Source organism: Balaenoptera ricei, chromosome 3, assembly GCF_028023285.1.
Source record: "Balaenoptera ricei isolate mBalRic1 chromosome 3, mBalRic1.hap2, whole genome shotgun sequence".
Lineage (NCBI taxonomy): Eukaryota > Metazoa > Chordata > Mammalia > Artiodactyla > Balaenopteridae > Balaenoptera > Balaenoptera ricei.
In genome coordinates, this window is record NC_082641.1 from 48,137,309 (window position 1) to 48,164,718 (window position 27,410).

Here is a 27,410-nt window from a genome sequence, read left to right on the forward strand (position 1 = left end):
AGAATCTGCCTGCCAATGCAGAGGACACAGGTTCAAGCCCTGGTCCGGGAAGATCCCACATGCCGCGGAGCAACCAAGCCCGTGCGCCACAACTACTGAGCCCACATGCCACAACTACTGAAGCCCTCACGCCTAGAGCCCGTGCTCCACCACAAGAGAAACCACCGCAATGAGAAGCCCGCACACCACAACGAAGAGTAGCCCCCGCTCGCCACAACTAGAGAAAGCCCGCACGCAGCAACAAAGACCAAACACAGCCAAAATTAAATAAATAAATTTATTTAAAAAAAAACAAAACTGTTGTTGAATGAATGAATAAGTCAGTAAAAAGTGAGCAGAGGAAGAGAACCTGTAACAATAGCAAACACCTATTTGGTGCTTCATGCATTCATTCAATACAAATTTTTTGAGTTCCTGTAATACGCCAGCCGTTGTTTTAGGCACTTGCAGTGAATAAAACGGACAAAAATGTCTACCCGCAAGGAGGTTATTTTCTAATGAGAAAGACAGTCAATAAACAATATAAATAATAACTAAGCACACTGTATAGCATGTTAGAAGGTAATAAGAGCTGTATGGAAAAAAAGAGAGAGCAAGGCAAAGTGAGGTGCCAGTTGCAATAGTAAACAGGGCAGGCAGGGCCTGCCTCATTGAGAAAGTGAGATCTGAGCAAAGATTGGAGGGAAATGAGGGGTTTAGTCAAGGGCAAGAGCCCCCGAGGCAGAGGCAAAAGCTAAAGATTTCGGGAATGTGCCTCGTACAGTCCAGTGAACACAAGGAGGCCGGTGTGGCTGGGCCAGAGGGAGCCAAGTGGGAGATGAGGACTGAGGGGCAATGGCAGGGGAGACAGACCATGGAAGGCCTTGTAGACCATTGTAGAGACTTCGGCTTTTTCTCTGGGTGAAATCACATGCCATTGGCGGGTTTTGAGTATAAGTGTGACAGGATCAATTTATGTTAAGAGATGACTTTGGGTGCTGTGTAGACAATGCATTGTAGAGAGGCAAGGGCAGAAGCAGTGAGTCAGAGAAGAAGCTATTTCAGAAATCCAGGCCGACATGATGAGGGCCCAGAAGTGGTCAAATTCTGGTGATACTTTAAGAGGAAGCCTTTGATGCTGAGTGAGAAGGAGGAGTTGAGGATGACTCAGGTTTTTGGTCTGAACCAGAAGGAAGGCGCTGCCCTAAAAGTTTTCCCTGTATTAACTCATCTAATCTCCAGAATGAACTGATGAGGGAAGTAGTGCCAGGGTTCCGACTTTCAGTGGGGACACTAAGACAGAGAGGTCGTCCGGGTCACACAGTTCATAAGTGACAGAGCCAGGATCTGACCAGGTGGCTGGTTCCAGAGTCAGTGCTCTCAGCCACTGCACCAAGCTCCCCTCCATGAAAGCAGCCTAGTTGGATAAAAGGTTCTTATAGTCGGTCAAAACGCAAAAAGACCAAGGGTAATTCTCTCATCTGGGCAAAACTATTTGGGCCTGAAGTAGGATATTTGGCACGATAAAAAGAAAGAAAGGAAAAGATTCATGGGCACAATAACACAAAGCAAGCAGAAGACACGCTGACCAAGATTCGTGCAGCTTTTAAGATAGAAGGCAGCAGGTCTGCACTCACGGCCTTCACATTCAGGTAGTCAGATGCTTACATCATGCCTACTGAAGTTGTAAGTACTAAGCACAGAATGTCCCCTTGGGCAGCCTGGGCACTTGAAGCCAATACTACCTTGTACCAAGCCTTCTCTCTTAGTAACCAGACTGTCCCCTAAATTAACTGAATCCTGTCGGCTTTAGAATATACACAAGGTACAGCAATATTTTCAAAATGCTGCAGCTTAAATATAGGCACAAATGCTCTTTTAGATGATAAGGGTGTTGCAGTTTGTAAAGATTGTTGGGCCATATGTGCAAGTACAGGCTGACCTGATACCAGCTGTCAGTGAAAGCCGTGACCACACCCAGCTAGCCACATAAAAGTAAGAGCCCTCTGGTCTTCTCTCTGGGGCAGCCTGGTGTAACAGGACATGTTGTGAGCCTGCTGCATTGTGATTGCATCTGCTGGAAACGTCTAGAAAAACTTTTGTCCCCACCTCCTCCCCAGTCAACACATATACTTACGTCCTGAAGCGGAGGTACCAAAACCCTTGGTCTCTCTTGGGTAAGGATCCACCTTCTTTTCCTCCCCACTCAAATCTGGTAAATCTGTATTCTTTGTGCTTATGTTACTTCATATTTTCACCAGTTACTACAGAAGGCTTTTAAATACATTATCTCATTTAAGCCATACAACAATCCAGCAAGGAGAACTTGTACTATTATTCTCATTTTACAGATGAAGAAACAAGCTGAGAGAGATTAACTGGCTTGTTCAAGGTCACTTGGCATCTAATATCCATGCCTCACAGCTTCAGATTCAGCCTCCTTTCCACACTCCCACACTGCTTCTCTGAACCGTGCAGCACATCTCATCCTTGGTCCATCAGTCGTCAGATTCAACTCTCCCATCAGAAGCTCTCTCACATCAGCCTCTTTCTTTCCAGTCACACATTCTAGCTCTCTTTCCCTCACCCTAATCAACTAATTTATCTCTGTCTTTAGTGTCTCATGCCTCCACCCCACCCTACCAGGTGACTCTTCTTAAGGTACCACTTTGGTCATACCTCTCCTCTCCCCCAAATCTTTGAATGCTCCTATTTGCCTGGGGCATCAAGGGCGGATGCTGCAGCAGCACATCTCCAGTGTCAGAGCCCTCCTCCCTACTGGCCTCATCTCTCTGTGACACCTACAGGATGCCTCACTCAATTTGGTCTGTTGGCCATTCCCTTCACTTTCCTAATGCTTTCCTTCCCCTGGGCCTTGAGTTGTTATTTCTTTTCACGTAGAACACTTTGCCCACTAACCCACTCCCCATTTTGACAACGTGCACATCTTAAATACATGACCCAAATTTAAATAACTTCATGGAGCCTACCTGCTTGCTAAGTGCCACGACTTTCAATCGTATGGCACCAATCATATACTTCTCTGTAACATAATCTCCTCTGCCAGCCTGCAAGCTCCAGGAGGTCCCAACTATGCAGCAGGCATCTTTGTATTTTGTATCACTCTAATGTCTAGCACAGGGCTCTGAACATAACAAGTGTACAACAAATGTGTAAAATGATTTGGTTAAATGAATATTCATATTAAAAACCATCTATCCATGCAAACATATGCAGTTAGATTCCAAAATGAAAGACACACACATGTACATGTGATACCACAAATTTATTATAATACACACACCAAAAACCAAACCCAAACTTTGACAGTATCCACAGAGTTTTCCATAGTCGTTAAAAGCAGTTAACAGAGATAAGGGATAATTGAAGAAATGTAACATCATAATCTTATAATTTATGTAACAATGTAGTCTGCTCAATTAAGAATTCTACTCAAGACTTTAAAATGGCAATGTCCCACAGATAATTAAAATTTTACATTTGCATTTATTTGTAATATAGATATAGGTCCTAAAGGATTCATAGAGCTTTATGTCATAAGCCAGATTTTGCAGCTGGCCTTTTTATTTGTTAGGTAAGCAAACCCAAAGGCAAGGAAGTCCTGAAAAGTGGGATGAAACTCCAACAGAAACTCTATGTGACCCACAGAGCTGTTTAATAAAACAATGCCCATCCAATCCTACATCCAGTGGTACCCATTCTACTCTGCTGATGTTCATACGGAGGTTACCTCTGCCAGCTGTGATTTCTTTTCATGTAACATTCTAGCTCTCCATTCCTATTCATATAATGTAGAATGTGATTCTGTCACATGTTGCTGTTAGTTTACAGGCACAGCAAACATTTTAAAGACTTTTTAAAGGGAGACAAGGAGGGGTTGTACAGTGCAGGGCAGAAAGTATGCAAGAGAAGAAACAAACTCTCCTGTTTTCTCTTCTTTTAGTTTTGCTTCCTTTTGGTCTTTACCCTACTGGGGTCTTTGGGAATTGTGCGTATGTGTAACAGCATCTACCATACCTCCTCATTTTAGCACAGGCTGGATTTGAAGAGAAAAATAGGAAAACACTTAAGGAACCCTGAGACTCTCACAGAGAAATAAATTAGGGCTGCTGTTTCTTTTAGCTTTGCTCTCCTGTTTTTTACTATTTATTAAAGAAAAATGAAATCTCCCCTTTTATCAACCCTCAAATTCTCATATTGTAAGCAAGTGAAATCACTAAAGGCAAATAACCTTACTAATCTGCTGAGTGTGAAGAGAAAAGGCCATGGTACAGATTAATGGATTAGGAGGGAGACACCTAACTCTAGGAGTTTACAGTTGGTAAAAACTCAGGCTTTGTTGTACAATAAGTATCACTGTGTGTTACACAATTACTGGGGTACTAATTGCTTATAGTCATACAAGCATAAGCAATCCTTCAAAATCAAGTAAAATAGAACAAGAAAAAAAAACACTGTGGAAAAATTCAGAAATGTCCAAATACTGCTGTTTCTTGGGCAAAACTCTACTGATCAGTAGTTGGGTTCTCCAACAAGAAAATATGACTTTTAGAAAGTAGCAATTTTAAAGAAACGAGAGCTATGCAAAATGAATTTCAGTCCCTCATTATATAGTTTATAAGTTTGAAAAAAAGAATTCCAGGCTGTTAATTAATTCATAATTCTGGAAAATGCTTTTCCATGCAGTGAATCTATAACAATAACTATTATACAATCTCTCTCTTGCTTGTTCTCGTTATAAGAGAGACCCTTATCACCAAATCTTCCCTGGATAATCTCTGTGCCACCATTTGCTTCCAGTTGCTTCACAAGCCACTCTTAACCCATCCCTGGGTGGTCTAAAATCATTTCATGTGTGCCAATGATATGAACATTTACACATCTAACCAATATATATTTAACCAAGATAATCCTTTAAACCATGATATGAGAAAGTGGCATTACAGTACTACAGACGACTATTTTTTCCATTGACAAATTCACCTCTTTCCCGAAATATACAAAGTTCATTGCAAAACAGTAACAGCAAAGTGTTCATTAAGCCATCAGAACAAATCACCTTGTTTTCAAAATAATAACTTAACCTTAGTTTCAAGTGCATCAATGTACTACCCTAAAGGATTGTCACTTTTAAACAGTTTACACAACAAAAGCGTTGTGAGGAAGTCTTACAAGCAAAACTGGTGCCGGCTACTCAAGAGATCCATTAAAAATTACCATTAGTGATTTTAAATGATAACTGATCAAAAATACACTTAACGTTCACCCTATTAGCTGTTTAGAATGGGAATTTAAGTTTAGAGTAAATACAGTGTCTTCTGAATATAGTCAACAAGCAACAAAGCCAGAGCCCACAGTTAAAGGTTTCCAGACCCGACAGAAGGAATCTACTGTACGGCATGAATCTCTGTCCGTGCTCAAAATATCTAATGATATTTTTCATCTATACTGGACTTCTTTGAAGAGTACTATACTGTTTCACATCCTTCTTTCAATCTAACAAAATGTGTTAAATAAAACCTTTAGATTAGGTTTAAAAGCAGCTGAAAAACTGGCTGCTTTAGGCTCTAATTATCAGAAGACTGTTATCTGGGAGCTTTGGGCTCTCAAATATCAGAAACCCCAATAACTTATCATAAAAATACAAGCTCTTGGTTTTGAAAAATATACAAAATGCACTGCACATGGAAATATCTCTTGATTGTCAAGGAAGACAAGATATCAGTCTTATTCATACATTTATGCTGTGCTGGAATTTCAGTGATCTTTGTTTTTGCAGACTCCATTTTTCACTGTTTTGGGTAGCCTCTGACCTTTGGTGTAAGCACGGTACCAAAAATGGAGAAAGAGCAGCAGAAAGATGCACCCGTAACTCATAATGATGTACAGAAAGACTGGAAACTGGTACTTGCAATCCTCCATGAAAAAGAACTGGCCTATGTGTATCGTGACAATAACGAACTGGACCTAACGGACGGAAGAATGAAAAGTACTGTTTAGCTACGAAGAGTCACAATGGAGCAATTATTTAATGCATTCTTTGTCTGCTTATGTTTAAACACTCTCCAACCACATCTAGGCTACTGTTGGACAGGGAATTTTATCTTTCAATCTAGCCTCTATGGGAGTGACAGTGGGTGGAACAATGTCAAAATGCAGATGGGAATTTGGAACCACTATTCAGTCCTGCCAAAGGGCACCGCTCCAGGGGGAGCTATGTAAATGTCCCTGGAGCAGGGCAGTGCAGCAGCCCTTTCACACTCAGAGAACCATCAGTCTCTGACTTGAGTCCTTGACTGATGAAATGCATACAGGACCACTACCTTATGGCCTAATTTTCTAGGGCAGTTTGATTTCAAACATTCTGTCCTGTTGTTAGACTGGATATTTCCGTTGGTGGGGAAGGGAATAAAAACATTCCAATTAGAGCCCGGCTTATTCTGTAGGAGCCAAAGCATCGCTAAGTCCTCATATCTGCCACCGGTCCTCCACCGTCATAGATAAAAAATACATCCTATCTGCCAACTGCAGCAGAGAATCTGCAAGGGGTGAGAGAGCATTGGTGACCCTCCTAGTGATGCCCAAAGGCTCTGTGTTCTAGAACATTCTACACAGTCTTAAAAGGGACATGTTTTGGGCTAACATCCAGATTTTTTGGATATATTTTTTCTCATGATTAAAAGGCAACATGCGTTCTGTGGAAATTTGGGAAAATAAAAATCTATACATAAAAAAAAATAATGATTACCCACAATCTATCCTGTTATAACCATAGTTAAGATTTTCACATTGTTCCTGTTATAATCATCAGCTTTCCTTGCATTATCTTAAGGAACTTTTAGAACATTCCTGTGCAGTAGATACAATTATTCCTCTCATTTTGCAGACGAGAAAATGAAACCTTAGAAAGCGTAAGCAGCATCCTCAACATTCTATGCAGGTGTGTTTGTGTAAATATTATCAACATATTTGAAAAAATAATGAACAACATGTATTCTTTTGCTATATAAGTATTTTTCCACATTATTAAAAAGTTTCTACAACATTTAAGAGTATGTTAAGTGAAAAAAAAGCCTGATACAAAATTCTACATGCAGTATAGATGTTCTAATTTCTCTGCAATGAGGATATATTACTTTACAATCATAAAAAATGCTTAAAAGGAAAGGACTTGTGAATAATTTTCATGACTTTGTAATATTCCTAAGCAGGAATTAAAATAATTTACTTCTTCATTTCCTTACGGTTGGTTATTTAGGGTGTTGTCACTTTTGTCAATATGTATATTACACCACCATTCGACACCTTTAATTCCCACAGTACTTATACTAGTTGGAGGAAAAATAGACTTATAAATGTTAGGACTAGATAGGCAGGCACACAGAAAGGCTCATAATCCTCTCAAACTTACATTCCCTCAAGGTCATTTAGATCTAGAATATGGAATGTCTAACTTCTAATTTAATATTATGTATAATGAGGTTCACATAATTTTGAACATAAATATTTTTATTTTATATAAATGCATAAAATAGTATAAAGATGGTATAAAGATACACACACTAGTTTAATTGTCTGAGCCTCTTGGCTACCAAATATGCTTTGCTTTCAATAAAGTTACTGACAAAAGTTCACATAACAAAGAAAGGACAATGATGGGATGCCATAAGAGGCCAGAGACAATTTATATCCCTGTGCTTTGTAAACTTTGCTCTTTAGTTAGTATCCTCATTCGTAAGGAAGACAAGGGACTCCAGTTTAGTTTCGTATCTGGTTTTAAAGAAAATTAATTACTCACAAGCTGTAATGATGTCAAATACTTTTTCCACCACAAATACTTCTGGTAGGCTGGCCCCAATGCACACAGTCCGTAGTAGGAATACATGACCACATGTACAGCTGTATTTAGAAAGGCATGGAATGTTCCCAAACCACCTGGAAAAAAATATTGTAAAATAGGGGCACCGTTCCTTAAAATGAGACATATTTTTGTCTGAACTGAAATTTTAGTAAAATTATTTCTTTAATTTTAGTAGGAAGAAAAATATATACGAAATATCACTCTTGTTAAATAGCTATAAAATTAGAGGGAGCTGGATAATACATCCAGTTAGTAAAACTAAAATACAAATCTTGTAAAATAAATTAGCATGACTTTATTCTGTGATATCTTAACCTTAAAATAGTCTTCTGATTTGGGTTTAACAAACCAAGTTGACTTCCTTTTAAATATAATATATTGCTAAGTAATAGTAATCAAATTCATATTTAGTGAGAATTAACATATATAAAGCACACAAAGTACACCAATCTTAAGTGTACAACTTGATGATTTTTTACATATGTACACACCTATGTCACCACCGCCAAATTCAAGACATAGAACATTGCTGATGCCACATGAAGTTCCCGTGTGCCCCTTCCAAGAATGTACACCTCCCAATGTAACTTTTATTCTGCCTTCCAGCATCAACTATTAGTTTTGCCTGTTACAAAACTTCATATAAATAGAATTACACAGGATGTATTCTTTGTGGCTACATTCTTTCAGTCAACACACTGTTTTTAAGATTCAACCATGTGATTGCCTTTTTATTGCTGTGTAGTATTACGTGATATGAATGCATCACAATGTATCCATCCTCCCATTAAAAGACATTTGTGTTGTCTTCAATTTGGGTTATTATGAATAAAGCCTCTAAGAATATTATTTTACATAACATTGTGTGGAATCAAATTAACTTTTTCCATTCTCAATAGTTTTCCATAAATACTTTTAGCGCCACAATTTTTTTTTTTTTTTTTTTTTTGCCGCACTGCGTGTGGCATGCGGAACTTCCCTGACCAAGGATCAAACCTGTTCCCCTGCAGCACGCAGTGGAAGCGTGGAGTCTTAGCCACTGAACCACCAGGGAAGTCCAAGTGCCACAAAATGTTGGCAGTAAAACCACTGGCTTTCATTACCAAGCTGTGCGAAGTTTGCTCTAATCAATCATTGTTTTTCCAAAATAAACATTAATTGTTAAATCATCTTTCCTTACTGCTTCTATTTGACTGTTATCAATTGTGCCTTCCTATCCTGGTTTTCCTCTTCTAATCTCACCACATCTCCCACTGATCACTTTCAATTTAGAACAGAAGAAAAGGACCCTGGGGGGAAAACAGGCAAAGATTGTTACAATTGTCTTTAGCTGGATCAGTAGTACAGTGGAAGGGGTAACAGAGTGTTCAGTTGATCGTAGGGAAAAAAACCAAAACTCTTCCCTAGTGTCTCTTTCCTAAGATGCACAATCTTGAAGAATCTTCATTCTCTATGCACAGCCTGATTCAGCTTAGTAATGCTGACCTAGAATTTAAATATTTCTCCAAAATATGCTATTTTATTTATTCTAATATTCTTTAATTTCAGAAATTAAGCAAAACCTCACAGATTTGCCTAACTATGTTAGAGGAAGGACTGAATTCATGAACACTATGAGTTACAGAAAGTTTAAAGCAAAATACAAATTTATTACTTCAACCACAATCTTCTAAGGAGAAATGTCATAAAAACTGTTTCATGGAAGAAATAATTATTTTTTTAAAAAAATCATTCATAATTGCAGCAATGCTAGATTCTTCTAAATACTACCACTGCCAAAGTACACCCTTAAAATAACCTGTTTTAAATAATTACTTTTAAGTAGTTTAAATATTCCCCTAAAGTCTCTTTTATGCTATACTGTGCTTCATAAACTTTCCTCTCCTAAATAAGTAAATCAAATTTCAGCTAATCCTGTAATTATCACAAATTTCAAGTCAGAAGAAACTGAATTAATGAAGCTTATTAACAACCTCCCAGCTTTTATTATTTACATTTGGATTAGTCTTATTTCCCAAAAGAAACTTGAATAAATAAATTAGTATGGTATGAAAACACCTTTTCTAGGATGATTTAAAAATAGAATAGATTAGGAGTCAAGCTGCTTAACATGGGGACAAGCCAAATACCTCTCAAGTCCATTTGTCTCACAATTACATATACACAGGAAATCTATTTCACGCTTGATAATGGACTACATTAGACTGAGCCTTTCTCACTAAGACACCTCTCCCATTTTTTGGTAGAAGAGTTCTATTTTCCATTCAGAAACTTTCACCATTTAAATGTCCTAAAATGAGGCTCCTACGGACAGGAATTTAACAAAGCACTAGTGTAGCTAAGAGTGTTTAGTAAGGGTTACTGATCAAAATAAGCTATCAAATCAAATTAACTTGCTTATTTTCTCTGGTAATGATTATTTTCTGATGTTATTTCAATGTTTGTTCACAGAACAATCACATTTTAATTAGTAATGCTTTTCATATCTTCTTTGGAAGGCTTTTCTAATCAAGTATTTTCTAAGCTTGTTTTCTTCTTTATAATAGTTCTGAAAAGCAAACATCTCAGGATGAATTATAATTAGTACCATCACATTTTACTCCTTTGGTTTGGAAAAAAATAAAGGAACCACCTGGGTAATTATCACAACTCTCCATATCTCTGGGAGGGAGTATATAAATAATTAATATAAAAACCTGCCTCAGAAATATTTCCATCACGTTCAAAAGAAAAGCTGGATTGCTATTATCCCAGGGAGGAGTACAATAGGCAAACAGGAAATTAAATACTAGATAGAGATCAGCTGTGCTCAAGTTTTTGAAAGGACAGTTTAAACTGGACAGTTTTATTCTAGGAATGAAAGCCAATGCCACACCATGCTTCTGGGAATACCTCAGCTCTTGTTGTGCTTGTCACTGAATAGATATCAGGTGTGCTGTACAAGTGTTTACTAGGTTCCACACATGAGACTGAGCAGAAGTGCCAACTCATGGAACATGTGAGAGAGAAGAAAACATTATTTTCTACCACTTACATTTTGTAAAGCAGAAGGGGAATTGAGGTGTGGACAATGAATCCACTACAAAGTGCTTAATGTACATGGTAACATTGAAAAATTGGGACTATTATATGTTTAAATGTTCATTATTGAAAGCATTGCTTGTTTTTTAAATGGAAACCAGACTATCAATGGACTCAAAGAGAGAAATTAGAAAAATGCTCAACTCTATTCTACAAATAAAATTTTTTTTTCCCATTATAGAACCAACAGATATTCAAACTAGAAAAATTAGAAAATGCAGAGATGGATAAAGAAGGAGAGGGAGACCACTTTTGTGTCGATTTCTCTAAATCACTGTTTTGGGGGTATTGTCTTCCTATATATTTTTAATCTATATTTATTTTTCAGTGTTGTAATAGAATAATCTTGTCTCAGGGAAGAAACCTGAATAAATAAGTTCTAAGGGTGTGAAAACACCTTGTCTAGCATACTTTAAAAACAGAATAGTAAGAATAGTCATCTATTTCTGATAATTTAGGAGCCAAGCTGCTTAACAAAAGTTTGAGCTAAATGTCTTTCAATATCATTGCATTTCACAGTTATAAACACAAGACATCATAACCATTCTATTACTGGTTGTTTAGGTATTTTTTAATTTTCACCAAAAAAAATAGTGTTAAGAAATATCACTGTAGAAAGAACTGAGAGGCACAATACACATGTGAGAGAAAATAAAAACATAGAAAGCAAAGAAAAATAATGGAGATTAAATAATATAACTACCTTCAATTTGTGAAATGGACACAGATGAGACTATCTTGTTATAATGTGAGTTAAATTTTTAAATTAACACATATACATTATAAGAAAAACAACTACATTTCCTTTAAAAAAAAATCCTCAACAGATAAATGCCAATTTTGGGCAAGGAGCTACTTTACATGCTGGAAAATCTGATGCCCTTAGGCCAAGGTAGGGACAGCCCTTCCAGCTCCCCTAGGTTCTGCCATCTTCTTCTAGCCACTGGCTTATCCATGTCCCCTCATGCTCTGAGACATGCAGAATTTTTCCCCATGCCTAGAGAGTCTAAAACTCAAACAAGAGTTCCTCAGTTGTGGTTTCTCTTTCCTTTTAGTCTTACCAAGTCAGAATGCCCAATAGAGTTGAGCTCTTCACAGAAACGTTAAAGCTTTGTCTAGTATGGGCTGCAGGCCTATATGAAGACTTCTTAAATTGAAGAAACTAGCATACATAAATCCGCCAAACAACTTTTGCTAGTAAGACTATATCCTTCAGGGTATCACTTATTTAAAAATTTAGGATAGGTAAAATTACTTACCTCTCTGTTTTCTCATATTCTAGATGTTCAGAAGCATAAAATCAAAACCAACAAAAGAACCTGTTTGCCAAGCTTTTGAGTTAAACTATTTTTGACCTAAAAAACAATATCAAAACATCCTTTACTATGGTAGGATGGGTAGGGAAGGTGGGACAACTGCAATTTGACACATCTTTACAGAGTTGTTAGGGGCTGGGATGTGTATCAGTTTTTGAAAATTTGAAAGCAAAGAAGACATGGAACTTGAGATAAACATTCTAACTTCCTGGAAACACACAAGGAATAAGTTATCTAACTATATTCCTATAAAACCAAGGATTTTGCCATTTTATTTGTTTGTTAATTATTTATTTAACAATAGTTACCGAACTATATAGGAAAAGAATAAAATCCAAACAAAACAACTAAAGGATATGTGTAGAAGACTATATACCCAAAGGTCTTACATATTAAAGAGTATTGGGGGGTGGAGGGGAGATCTAGTTAGGAGTCCTATGTTTATGTTTCAGATAATTAATGAAAGTCAGAAGTTTGATCAAAGTGATTCTTCGATGTTTTGAGATTCTTTTAAATCACATTTAAGGACAGAATTTATGCTTATAGCATACAGAAACGTAATCAATTATAACACATGATCCCAACTCTCCCTTGGCTACCTGCAGCAAATTTGACTCCAAACCACCAGGTCCATGGCATGATGGTATGATGGAAGACATGCAGGAAAGTCACTTGACTACTTTTCTTACGCAGAACAAAAAAGATCTGAAATAATTTAAAGAAAATCAAGTTCATATAAAATCATGCAATAATTTATCTAGTGTTACAAAACTATTGGCAAAGTGCAAACTATTCCACGTCATAATGTGCTTTGAAAGAGTTGCCTTACAGAATGCCTATAGAAGCAGCTGATTCTCCAAGAGGCAGCTCAAAAGCTAATACGTATGAGAGAACTTAGGTACGATGCCTAGTCATGCAAGAATCAATAAAAAGGTGAAAAGATATTGAATGAAGATTTAAAAATCAAAGATATAAAGTGAAGAATATGACCAAAAATTATTGAAAAAATGTTATTGGTTTAAAAAATAAAAACCCACGTGGATTTTGAAATATATGGGGAAGCAGAGCCTTTTAAGTCCTAGGGCTGAATTTCTACACTGCTCCCTAACACATCCTACCAATTTAGATAATGGATTAAGCAAACTAAAAGAGGACTTGTAGCAAATCAGAAGTTAGCAAATTATTATTAAAGAAAGAGGAAGAGGGAAATACTTGAAGAGTTAATTGGGGAAGTAGGGTGGAAAAGAAAGCAAAGCAGCTTAGGAAAAATGAGAAGGGCAACAAAGGCACCATCCAGATTGAATGTATCCAGTGGTTTACAGAAGCGACAAACAAAGAGGTAGAATAGGAAGGCTTTGTGGAGGGGGGAGGGTTCAAAAAAATATTCAAAAGCAGAATTAAATGTTCAAAAATATTCAAAATGCAGAAGAACAGTGATGAGTTAGACTTCTAAGTATAAGACTAAACACAGTAGCAGAAACAAAAACATTCCTAAGAGTAGTTGAGAAATGTGGTTCAGGGAAGAACACAGAGCAGTAAGTTTCCTTATGGAAGCTGAAACTGAGAACATGCAAAGCAGGAACAATGAAGTCAAAATGCATTAGCTTATGCACGTGGAGGAAGGCAACACGGTGCAACAGAAAAAGCCATAAACCAGCAATCTGGGGTCCTAGTCCTAGTCAGTAGCGGCGTTCCTCTGGACGAGTCTTGTAACTTTCTGGCTTCCATTTCTCTTCAGATTTAGTGCTCCAGGCTAGGTCAGTGGTTCTCAACCCTGTCTGCATATTACAATGACCAAGAAGGTCTGTTTTTTGTTTTTAAATAACCATGCCTGGTCTCTAACTCCAGACCATCTGACACCAAATCTCTGGGGGTGAGGCCCAGGTTTTTGTTTTCTAACGCAGTTAGGTCCCCAGCACCACAGTGGTTGAGAACCACTGGACTACGGCAGGGGTTCTTGAAGTGTGGACCCTGGACCAACAGCAATAACAGCACTTGAGAACTTGATAGAAATGCAAGTTCTTGAGCCCCATCTAACACCTACTGAATCAGAAAGTCTGAGGGTGGGGTCCAAGCACACGTGTTTATAATGAGTCCTCCAGGTGATTCTAATGCATGCTAAAGTTTGAGAACCACTGGATTCTACACTCACTAAATTCTCCTTTCTAATTCTAACATTATGTGTAGCCAGCTGAGAAGGTAAAGCATGTTGAAATTTGCTACCAGAAATGTAGTGGTATATATTCTAAAGAGAGAAAACACGTGTCAGTCTTAGGCCCCACACTGATTCCAGATAAATAAGATCCACATGCCACAAAAATAAAATAAATAGCCAGCTTTCCTTTGTTTCTGGAAATAAAGGTGCATGGCTTTCTCCTCTCATCATGGATCCTAATCCATGGCACTTGCTTTTCCCAGGCCTAGTCACTCAAAGTCAGAGTTGATACTCAGGAAGGGAGAAGACCAGTAAACATGGACTTCAGAAAGGCAGGTGGAAATAGTTTTGATGTTACCAAAATTACTGATATTCCAGGGATAAGCTAACATTCTAGTGTAAGTTTATGAATTTTGAAGCATTTATCCTCTTAAAGGAGTATGGATGACACAGTGCTTTGTTATAAAGAACCAAAGGCAACATATTCTCTGCTCTTTGCTTCTTGAACTTGCTTCACAAAACAACTGTCATCCAGCTATATAGAGACATAGCTTTGTAGTGTATGTGTTAGTTACATTCTTATCTTAACTAGGTGGTAGATATAAAAGAAAACATTTTGGCATTTGCAAAAGACTGAAAAATAAGTTTATCCTATTCTCTAAAATAACTGATAATAAAAAGTAAAAGATAATATGAGGTCTGCCTGAGGAAGAGAGATAACCAAAGTTATAAGGCAACTGAACACTCACAGTTTATTGCTTTCATTGAAACATCAAACATTTACCAAATGTGGTGATTACATACTCACAGTATCTAAGAGCTCAATAAATTTGGAGAAGTAATAAAGCCAGCAGGTGCGTGCCATCTGCAGAAACACACATAGATATGAATTTATTTATTTTTACATGGAAGAAAATTTTATTTTTTCTAATTTTGGCAAAATTCACATTACATAAAATTTACGATCTTAACCATTTTAGAGTGTACAGTTTGGTAGCATTAAGTACATTCACATTCTTGTGCAACCATCACCACCATCTATCCACAGAACTCTTTTCCTCTTATAGGACTGAGACTCTGTACCCATTAAACAGTAAGTCCCCATTGGTGAATCCAGCCCCTGACAACTACCATTTTACTTCCTATTTCTGAATCTGATTACTCTATGTACCTCGTATAACAGAATCATACAGTATTTGTTTGTCCCTTTGTACCTAGATTATTTCACTTAGCATAATGTCCTCAAGGCTCAACCACATTGTAGCAGTTGTCAGAATTTCCTTCCTTGTTAAGGCTGAAAAATATTCCATTGTACGTATATACCACTATTTGTTTATCCATTCATCCGTTGATGGACATGTGGGTTGCTTCCATCTTTTGGCTAATGTGAAGAATGCTATCAACACTGGCATACAAATACCTCTTTGAATCCCAGCTTTCAATTCTTCTAGGTATATACCCAGAAGTAGAATTGTTGGATCATATGGTAATTCTGTTTTTTGAGGAACCAGACACAAATTTACTTTTAAATCCAAGAAATTCAAAAGAAAAAGCACCAGTTTTCATTTTACAGAAAATTACACACCTGAATTTCTTTGATTTTTTTCTTGTAATTATTAGCTTTTTCTCTCAACACATATATTCTGATAATTGAGTCATTTACTCATTCTGATTTCACATTCAGTGTTTACAAATAGAGCCCAAAAAGTTTTAACGTTGATTTTGTGTTACAAGTTTTTCCAAAAAGAAACTTACCCTCAATGCTGTAGGCGAGCGTGAATAGTCAACAATTTCACATCGAAAGGAATAACCTGTACCCCAGCCAGACATCACAAACTGCAAGAGAGCACATGCATGTTAAAGAAGGAAATATTTGCTCAACGGCTACAATGAAGGTAGTTTTGAGTATGCCTCTTCATTACATTCTCAGCTGAGTCAGCAGTCAGTGCAGAGGGGAAGGCGGGCTAGAACAATTACAAACCAGGAACTCGCTTGATATCAAAGCATCAGGAGTTTTCAAAATTGTAAAGTCACATTTATATAAACTGTGTACTAACTAAAATGGCTATTTCTTGGAATGATTATTCTAATATAGTGGAGAACAAAATACTAGGAATGTTTTGTTTGAACAGCAAATACTGGTAAGTGCTTGACCTTATGTACATCTCTATGTGCCTGTGCATATGTTTGTGTACTCTCAAAGGGGTGACTAAGTCTGAAATCAGTCTTTTCTGATAATTTCCAGCCTTTGCAATTAGTCAACAAATAAATGAGCAAAGCAACTTTCTCAATGTACTCATCCGATGGCTGCATCAACTGGGTTTTTCCTGTCTCGACTAGTGGATGTAACGTGAAGTGATAGTCCATAGCTTTTAAATCAAGATCGACCAAATACAAGACTCACGTATTACTTTTGCTTTGGATTCACATGACAAATAAGAGATGAAAATACTAACAAGAAAGTGCAGTCTGGCAAGCCTTAATTCCAACACACCCACGAAGTGACCTTAGGCTAGTGGTGAGAAGAAAAAGCCTATTGTTGATAGATCTGGACCTTAACTCAAAGATTACATTGACATTCTTTCAGTCTGACGGTGGGAAGGTCTCCTTTTTTTTTTTTTTTTTTTTTAAAGAAATTCACGTTCTTTTATTTATTTATTTATTTATTTATGACTGTGTTGGGTCTTCGTTTCTGTGCAAGGGCTTTCTCTAGTTGCGGCAAGTGGGGACCACTCTTCATCGCGGTGCGCGGGCCTCTCACCATTGCGGCCTCTCTTGTTGCGGAGCACAGGCTCCAGACGCGCAGGCTCAGTAATTGTGGCTCACGGGCCCAGTTGCTCCGTGGCATGTGGGATCTTCCCAGACCAGGGCTCGAACCCATGTCCCCTGCATTGGCAGGCAGATTCTCAACCACTGCGCCACCAGGGAAGCCCGGAAGGTCCCCTTTTAAAACAGTATCTGAAAATGAAAAGCTAAGGGTTCTAATTTAAAATTAACATTTATATTAAATGGTTGGCTTAATTTAGGGTTCTGACAATATGACCAGTTCTTCTCTGGAGTCCTATTCTCACAAATGCCAACATCTTCCCTAGGATGTCTTCTTTCTCAGCATAAGGATTATATCATTTTCTATTACATTACAAGTATGCACTTTTAATTACTGTTAAAGCTGAAATGACAACTTTACAGTAAATTAACTTCTAAAGGCAAAAGTTTATGAGGCATAATCAGAATGACATTTTAATGGTAAAAAGAAACGAAGGAGAAAGAAAAACTACTTAGACCGTGGTATTTAAAAACACTATCCTTTTTGATTGATACTAGCTCCTAGCTTGATTTGTAATATAAATTAATCACACTATTAACTTGGTAAATTATGAAATCTTGAGAATTAAGATTCAGAAAAGTATAAGACATATTTCATGGGTGAGAAAAGTATCTTACAAAAACAAGTCAATGAATTTTCTCAAAGGAACAAGGGAATGTGGTACAGAAATAGTTAAATCTGTTTTACAAAATCCTGATCTGTCAGTGAACATCTTCCTATTCCTTTGCACTTGGACTCACTTTTGACTGATGCAAGTAACACTCTAAGTCCATCCACTCAGATGGGGATGACTGATTCCCCATGCTACCCTACGCCAAACAAGTGCTGCACCAAATACGAGAAGCTGTGGGATGCGGCCTTCTGCAGGGTCTTCACTGGTCTCTCTTTATTTCTTGACTGGTGCCAAGTAACTAGCACACTCAAACCATCACTATAAAATGAGGCATGTGGGTTCCTTTAGTCTGATGTACTTCCTCTCACCTTATTCATATTTGCCCTAACATCCCTAGTAGAGAGGTTCACTCTGTAGAGCAAATGTAATCGTGCCCCACCCAATAAACCATGTGTTTGAATGTGTCCTGGGGGTGACGTGCTGCTCAGCTGTCAAAAGTCTTTGTTTAAACAGAAAGTAGAACTTAATGCTTTCCTGATATTAAGTTTAAGAACATTCCAAAAGCCTGCAGAGCTTTTGACATATATGTCTATATTTTAGGCTTTCACAAAGAAGAGTAATAATTTATATTTGGCAAGTAAAAAAACCCAAAACTGCATATAAGTTACTCTAGTATTACTGGTTAATGGGAGATAGAAACTCTCAGATTCAGACATTCTCAAACCTTTTATGTTGTAATTGCTAAAACAGAAACCAAAACTTACTGGTTATAACTGGATTCCTTCCAGAGAAATATATTTGGGGACATCACATTCAATGGTACAATCAGACACAGAGCATAAAGGGATCTGAGAGACAAGGTCAATCCTGACTCTATAAAATGAGAGAAGTGAGGCCCAGAGAATTTAAATGACTAGTTCAAAATCAGGTAGCTAGTTAGTAGTGCAACTGGGACTAACTAGTCCCTGGTCTCCTGGCTTCCAGGTCTGTTCTTAGCACTGTCCTACAGTAGGCGATATCCTATCTCTGATAACTTGCCCAAAGCATGTTATTTTTTCTGCTCCCTAGCTCTATTCTATTACTCCTTCCCTTTCAGTTGCTTATGCTCCAGAAAGGACAGTAAGGTGACCTGTGAGTTAATTTTGGAAATAAAGTAGAAGGCAGCAAAGGAAGTCCAGACTTCAGGAAGGCCGTGAGAAATGAGGCCAGAGCAGATTTAAGGTGATCTGATCAGGCGGATCCGTGGCAGGAATCAGGTTGGAAGGATGCATGTGCAGAGGCCATGGTGTCTAGAGAGGCTGGAGAGGTCATGCGAGGCCCTCCTGGGACGCAGCTGTGAGGAAGCATAGCCTATGCTGCAGAGGAAGTAAGTAAGGAGAATAGGATGAGGAAGCCAGCCAGCATTGGAAGAGAAGCAAGAAATCCCAGCAAAGCAGGTAAGGGAGGGTGGCTGAGACTTGTAATCAGCAGAGGGGAGAGAGAGAATTCATGAGTCTGCTTTTGGGTCCTAGAAGTTCTCCACCTCTCTTATTGACAGTTAAGGGACAGCTTCCCTCACCTATTGCTTTGTATGAGTCTAAGTTCTCTGTCCCCCACAAAGCCCAGCTAAATCAAACCAAACAGTCTACCGCCTAATAGGTCATCAGGGCATGCAGAACCCAAAGCTGCTACCATGATGATGTCAACTCATTAGAGTCAGGATGAGCTCTGGTGTCAGACCGACCTGGATTCAAATATCAGTCCTCCACTTACCAGCTACACTACTTTGGGTAAGTTATCTAATTTCTCCAACTCTGAGTTTCCTTAAAATTTAACATTTATGGATTCATTCAATCATCTTTTATGGCTAACTGCGTGCAAGTCCCTGGACTTAATTTTTCTCACCACCTGTGAGGCAGACTATACTGAGATCCTCTAAGGAGTTCAATATCTGGTCTATATATAACAATTTTTTGACAAACACCTACTCTAGTGAGCTAAGTTTCTGAAATTTCTTAAATCTTGGAGAGTTACCCTTACAGTCATAACAAGAAACATCATGACAGACAAACATAAAGACTCAGGCAAAATTCTCCCGTTAGGAATACTGAAGACACTTGCCTCATAACACATATACACAGAAAAGAGTACTATGAAAAAATTGTACGTTATCATCGCTTTCTTGAGTTCAAAGGGCTTTCGATTCTCCATGAGCTTTGGTCCCAGGGATGTGACAAAATAGACATAGAGTCCCAGGATGATGGTTTGTGGCAGAGGCGAGGACATGAGGAGCCAGTCTTCAACTCTTGGATCTAAGAGAAAAACAAGGTGTAAGTGCACAACCATTTAGCCAAGAGATAACTGACAGTAACCAGCATTTAAGTGAGCACCTAGATCCTAACGCTGACGGTGGACTATTTGGTCAGTGATCACTGCTATCTTTAGGATGTGCCAAGGGAAATCACCAGGGATTGTGATGGAGCTCAAAACAGTGAGGCTCAAAGGGCAAAAGGAGGTAGTGGTTACCAGAACCCAGGAGAGAGCCATATGGAGAAGCCCTTCTGGTGAGGAGCTGCGACCTTCAGTTGAGGCGTTCAGCCAGCAGGGCAATCCTGCAAATAAGGGGCCAGGGAAATCAATACCCCAGCCTCACCCTCCTCCCTCTCTCTCCAGTCGCCGAACTCAACCAGAAACCAGAGGGCAGGGGAGCAAGCCCATGGATGTAGTTCACCCTGGTCATTCTACAAGGAGTACACAGTTGAATCTGGAGAACAGAAGACACCCAGCAAACTTTTATCATCTGTCTATAACGACGAGTAACATGTTAGAGTTTCTCCATCCAGACATGCTTTTATATATATAAATATGTTTGCGTTTGCTGTTTCTTAACTTTCTTCTTTCCCCAAGAAAACTGGGGGAAAGTTTTCTGTATACTGTATCATACAATTGAAAGGGGCTTTAGCATCATTTAAGTACCTAAAATGTGGGTTCTAGGTGTCCAAAATGTGGGCTAACCAATCTGATATTTTAAACAAAAACAAACAAAAAAGTACTAGCCTCACAACCATGTAAAAAAGAAATTCACGTGGTCCCTGCTAGTTCCAGGCCATGAGAATTAGATCAATTAAAACTTGCAACTCAAGATGAAATGTGATTAATTCTATAATCTTAAGTAGTTCGGGTGTAATTTTACTAAATTGCCTCATGAAGCCAGAATATTATAAAGGAAAATATGTATGGACAAGTTTCCAAGTACATCCGACTCAAAATTGAGTCTTGACTAACCTTAGGTTGCTAAATACCATCATTCCTGTTAATTGGGAAAAAGGGTGGGGGGAATACAGCACTTGCCCACTGAAACTGCTAATGATGTGGCCAATTACCAAAAAAACGTTGAATATCCCTTCAAGTCTGACTTCCTACCCAATGCAAAAACTTCTTCAATAGACTCCACACCTGATGACTCACTTGGCCTCAATTTTATTGCTGGAAAGTTCACATTTGATACTCAGATATAACAGGGCATGGCTGTAGCTATTAAAGGTGATTTATTCTATACTCAAATGGGCTTCCCTCAAAAATACTGACAGATGCCCTATCTCGAAATAATACTTAAGCCAAAAGTCAGCTCTAGGAGGGACCCCAAGATATTTAGAAATTTAATGTACAATAAAGAAAGCCTCCTAAGCAAGCAGGAAGGGACAGACGATTCAGTAAATAGGAAAACTGACTACTTGGGAGAAAAATGAGTTTGTGCCTTACCTTGTATCCTATCCAAGCATGCCCCAAACTATGCAATGTAAGAAATATTTAAAGTCTTTCCACAAAAAGCGGGGAAAGGCTACTAGAAATGCTAGGTTAAACAAACAAGTGCCTTGCTGCAGGATTTCTTAGTGCTTCATGTTTGTTGCGAATTGCCAAGATGAGAATGGTGGTATGCAGCATTCCCCAAACTTACTTGGCCATGGAGCCCTGATTTTTTGTAGAATACTATTTAACACCTTGTGGAACTAACATTCTGTGGAGCACCGTTTAGGAGAGATAGCCCTTTGTCAAAATAAATTTATAAATGACGGATTTTTTCCATCAGTGGGTAATCCAAACCTTAAATATATGAACATCATAAACCATATTAATATGTCCAGTTTTTATCTCCAATGAAATAAAGACTTAAAACCAATACTAAAGAATACTAAAAGAAGGCTTCTGGAAGAATGTTAACATTATCACCTTTGGATGGGGACAATATGGGTGATTTTTATTTTTTTCTTTTTCTTTATAAGAAATTTTAAATGTTTCTGTTAATAATGGACATCACAGGCATGATTGAAAACTAGTTTTTTTGGCTTTTGTTTTTGTCAGCAAAGGAATTCCTGAATTAGAAATATTTGATTGTACTCTTTCCTTAGCTCAGTGGTGGCAGGGGCGGGGGAAGGGGTGGTACGCGGGTATCAGATGACCTCATATTTCTGTTCTTCTGCTGGTAGCAGTAGGAGAAACAAAAAGCCAGGAAACGCATGCTGGGCTGGCTCATTTTATTTTAAAATGATTTAAATAAATCATTTTTCCTGTAATTTAACATTTTAAGCACACACCTTTTTTTAAGAATCCTGAGTGTGACTTTCCAGTTCTACAGATTTAAAAAAAAATCTTATCTTTCAGGAAAAGCTAGCTAATTTAATTTCATATTATTTTCAAAGCAAATAACAGAACAAAACACCAAGCTTTTTCATCCTATTTCAGTCTGCACTCTGATCCTGGCTCTCACATAACTGACTTATTATGTGACCTGGGGCCACCGACTTAACTTCTCTGTGCTTAGTTTCCTCATCTGTGAATTGGGCATAAAACAGCACGTAGCTCAGAGAGGATTTAGTGAATTATTTTAAGTAAAGAGCCTGGCACAACCTCAAGTTGCTCAGTAAGCATGGCCACTATTATTTCAGCAGATCTCAGTTTTGTCAGCACAGCAGAATCACCTCTGGAATATTTATAAACCAGATAGCAAAAAAAAAAAAAAAAAAAAAAAAAGATTCGGCATGGGTCCCAGGCATCTGTATGTTGAAAAAAGCTGCCAAGGTGACCGTGATGAACCATCAACGTTATAAACCAGGGCTTCAGCGCTTCCTTCACCTACACTGAGGTCCTCAGTGCTCCTCACTAGGTGCTCTGCAATCATCTTTTATGTGATTTCCCTGCCTCCTGACCCAATCTGCTATGTCTTGTCTCTATACAACTGCCAAATTCACTTTCTAGAAGTAAAGCTTTGCTCAGATTATTCCTCTGCTTAAATTAGCTCTCCTTGCTGAGCGAATAAAATTCAAAGTCTTAATATGTCCACGACTCTGATGACTGCTCACTTTTCCTGCCTTCTCTCTCGGCAACAGTGATACCTTTCTGAATAGGGAGCCCACTTCTATGTGAGGCAGGAGGTTCCTGGCGATGAGACGTCTACAAGCCAGGTGTGGCTGGTGACTCGATAAGGGGGTTGTAGAGGGGGCTGCTCGACAATGTTTAAAGCTAATTCTGCCTCAGTCTGTGATCCCACGAATTACAAAAGGATCAAGGGTCAAGTGAGCTCTGTTTTCCTTAGAGAGGGAGGGAGAGTTTCATGTACCTTGTATTTAGCATCGGAGTTGGGCTTAAGTGTTATGAGCAGAACCAAGATAAAGGCACAGGATGGGAGGGCAGGCTGTCTGAGAGCCCATGACTCAGTGATTACCAAAGTTCTGACTTATTACTAGCCCGATAATGCTTTTCTAAGAGCGTTCTAAAGAGAGAGAGTACAGGAGAGTACGAGGGCCACATACATAGAATATTAATGAACTTTTCCACCAACTACTTTTAAGAGTGTGTTCGCTTCTTAAGTAGCATGTACTAGCTCAAAGAGTACACCCTTTTAAAAGTCTAAGCACCAATAAGATGAAGAGGCCGGAAGGAAAAGCAAACATGTACCTCTCATACTTTATGAAGTACTAAAGGTTCAGAGTGGCAGCAAATCTTACTCAGACGCCGTCTTCTTGCAAAAAGATCACAACTATGTCTGAAAAGTCATCATCATTATTATCCAAATGCAAGGAAAGTTGCTTTTCGAACATTAAAAATGTTATAGCATTGTTTCAAGGTTTGACATCTCATATCTAAGAATCACAATAAACCCTCTTACAGCTTAAGTATTAATTAAACCGTTTTTAAATTCTGTAGCTGTGGAATTTTCCACGTGAAATAACTATGCATGACCTCCACTTCTCTAGCAATCAGAAAACCAATGAATATCATTAAGTTTTCCGAAGTCTACTCAGGATTAGGGCCAAAGCCAAGAATATGCTTGAAATTCTTGGCACTTGATTATGGGCTCAGACCTTTGGAGGGTAGGCAAAGTAAAACTGGACTAAGATGGCCAGAAATGATTCCTAATGGCTCTCAGAGATCAATACCACACTAAGCAGAAGCAAAAAACCTCTCCTGTTACACGCGATAGTGTTCTCATAAAGTTATACATCTCAACACAAAACATTTTAACCCTTCTAGATTTTGACAGGAAGAGAAAATGTGAAGAAACTTTTTTTTAAAAAATGATATGCTACATTAAAAGTGTCTGAAGATGGAAATGCTCTGTCAGTCATCAACCACCACCACCGTTTGTGTTGGGATATTTCCCAAACAACAGAGCATTTTCATGCATATGGTCTGGTAGCTGGTGGATACCATTCTCATCTCTGTTTTGCTAATAAAGAAACTGAAACCCACAGACGATAGATACTTTGTTCAAGATCACCTAGCTGGTTCACAGTAGCGTCAGAACTTAAATCTAGGTCTTCTCACTACACATCCCTACCGTCCTTCTTCTCTCAAGACTTTAAATTAGCGTAGCTTCAGACAGGTAGCATCACCTGCCTCTTTCTCTCCTCCACCCTGCACTGTCTGCAACGCTGCTTCCAGGGTTCTCCTTGCCTCTCCCTAACCACCTCCACCCCTTTGTCGTTCCTTTTTCTGACCTAATATTACCGAGCTTTCCAATGTAAGTATTCCTAATAAAAATAAAGTGTTGACCCATGAATAAAGGTGGAAGTGGAATTCAGAAGAAGTGGAATTCATCTTAAAACATTTTATACTTCTAGCACTATATAGATACTCATCATTGTCTAAATCTATTTGGCTCTTGAGTTAGGATATTGATTACCTGAATCTCTTGGGTTCCTGCAATTGGGATAGTTAATAGCAAGAGTTGGATAGCAAGGGATCTATTCTTCCAAACAGGTCTATTTTTAAAAATGTACCCAAATTTACTTGGTTTTCAAGGTTAAATCGTGAGAGTTCAGGTAGCAAGTTACACCTCTACTTTGAAAAGAAATTAAAATATTCATATTTTTAAAAATAATAAATAAAAATAAAAACCATTAGAACAAAACAAAAAAATTAGTTTTTAAATTACTGAATTTATGAGAACTACTGTAAACCTTCAGAGAAAGATGACCTCTAAAGAAACCTACAATTCTCTGCACCATTACACAAGTTGAAAAACTAAGAAAAAAAATGAGAAAATATAAAAATTCCCTTAACTCTCCATTCACCAGAGTGAAGCTTCTCTATTTATGGGATCTCTTTCAGGTCCTTGGCATTCTTCAGTGGCAAAACTGTTAGGACCTTTTTCAGTGAAATAAGATTGGTCTTCAGTAGTCCACTGAGAAAGACAGCAATCATGAAACAGTGTATCTTTGCTGAAATCAGTGTAAATTGGAATATAATTTCAATTGTGGTAGGTATCAAGAGGTGACACTTTTCCTCCTGAATTTGGTGAACATGTGATTTCTAATTGATGGGTGAGAACTAATCTGAAGTGGTGATGGTGGTGAATATGTGGAAAGTAATTCAAATGTGAAATGTCAGAATACTAATCCTAATCAGGAAACATAGGTTCTAATCTTTTCTGCTAACAACTGACCATGATGTTGGGAAGGTCACATCTCTGGGCCTCAGTTTCTCCAACTCTAACATGAGGAGGTAGCTTTCATGATACCTAAGTCCATCTCAGCTCTAAACTGTGCCGATTCCTGTCTATTTAAAAAAAATGTACCTTTGTTATATTATTAACACATTTTGTAGTAGTTATAAAAGCAACACACATTTGTATGGTTTAAAAACATCTAGACAGACATAGATAAGGAAATAGAAATTACCCATAATCCTACCACACGGAGATAATTGCTAAGCCTCACAAAAAAAATACATGTGGTGTTTTATAAGTTGCTTTCATTTAATGTATTTTAAACTTCTTGCTATGGCATTAAATGTTCTTCAACAACATTGATTTTTACTTTTTTAATGGGCAAGGGGAGAATTACTCTGGGCATTCTAGAATTACTCAGGGGTTACCCTAGGAAACGCTCCCCATCCTTTCTGATATGCCCCTGGGGGCTGCGGCCCTTCCCACTCAAGAGTCATCCTGGACAGAGCCATTGTTGGCAGTAACTGTTATTTCCCTTAGGAGCATTAGGGCAGAATCAAGCCTAAGAGCCCCGTGCCTCCAAAATCACTTCTAATGGCTACTGAGTTGGAATGTACCATCATTTATTAACCAATTCCCTTCCTTGGATATTAAAGCTATCTCCACTATTATAAACATCGTAATGAACATCATCTGTGTACCTCTATCTTTGTACATATCTTCAGTGAAATCTTTGACACTTCTTCATTAACTAGTAATAAAAATCAATATGTGGGGTGTCAGTGAGGGAGTGTTAAGTTGCAAAGTCTCTCGTTCTGTTTCAATGAAATCCTATTAAATATGGGAATCTGACAGGAAAAAGAAGGATGAGCCATAGTTAAGAAATTTGGTTACTTACCAGCATCTTTGATCCAATTACCATAAAGACGCACGGTCCTCGATGTAAGATCACTGAAGGCCATTTTCCACAGGATTTACTCGCCCTTACAATGGGTTCTTCAGTAAAACAAAAAAGAGATGTGTTTATGATCTATGGATGCAAATAAAGCCAAGTTTCTAGTAATACAATATTAAAAATGTTAAAAATTTAATAGGAATAACTGGCAAAACAACAAACTTACTGAGGGTAAATGCATTAGTGAACCACATTAAACCCTGATGCAGTTGCAAACATTTAAGACTTTTCATCATAAGGACAATGCTTAATTCACTCAAAAAGGCTGACGTTCTATGTACGAGACGCAAAAGGAGTAGGTGATTCTAAGAACTGTCATAGGAGCATCTATCTCCCTTTATGGAAACAATATAGGTCAGGAATGGACTGTACCTCTCATGGCAATGTTGAAGTAAAAACCCAGAAGAAAGTCAAGACGACAAACTTTCAGAAAAGATACTCTGATCCAGACTTTTAGCTGATCTTCAGGCGTAAGAAGATCTTCTATATTCAAGTGTTTATAATTTAAGTGAAATAGAGGTAGAGAGAGGGAGGAAAAGAAGATCTACAAGAGCCAAGGAGAAGTTGCCTAGCTTATCTGGACTGATGACAAAAACAGTAGGAAAAAGAAGTCTTTTGAAAAAGAAGAACAATGAGGGAAAACTAGCTCTATCATGTATTAAAAGATATTCTAAA

General features: G+C 38.1%; 1 protein-coding gene across 3 annotated transcripts in view; it reads right to left on the bottom strand.

Moving 5' to 3' along the window:
- Nucleotides 1–3,246: 3,246 nt before the first annotated feature.
- Nucleotides 3,247–27,410, bottom strand: part of ELOVL7 (ELOVL fatty acid elongase 7) — a 69,200-nt gene continuing 45,036 nt past the window's right edge. For 2 of the 3 annotated variants that reach the window (XM_059916428.1, XM_059916427.1), the window contains 7 exons: nt 26,679–26,776; nt 19,954–20,144; nt 16,169–16,249; nt 15,222–15,278; nt 12,858–12,963; nt 7,799–7,935; nt 3,247–5,967 (listed from right to left, as the gene is read on the bottom strand). In XM_059916428.1, the coding sequence (XP_059772411.1) occupies nt 5,758–5,967; nt 7,799–7,935; nt 12,858–12,963; nt 15,222–15,278; nt 16,169–16,249; nt 19,954–20,144; nt 26,679–26,742 (846 nt within the window). In that variant the 5' untranslated portion in view covers nt 26,743–26,776 and the 3' untranslated portion in view covers nt 3,247–5,757. Of the gene's footprint in view, nt 5,968–7,798; nt 7,936–12,857; nt 12,964–15,221; nt 15,279–16,168; nt 16,250–19,953; nt 20,145–26,678; nt 26,777–27,410 lie in introns of those variants that run through there. The other variant, XM_059916429.1, reaches the window with a different exon arrangement.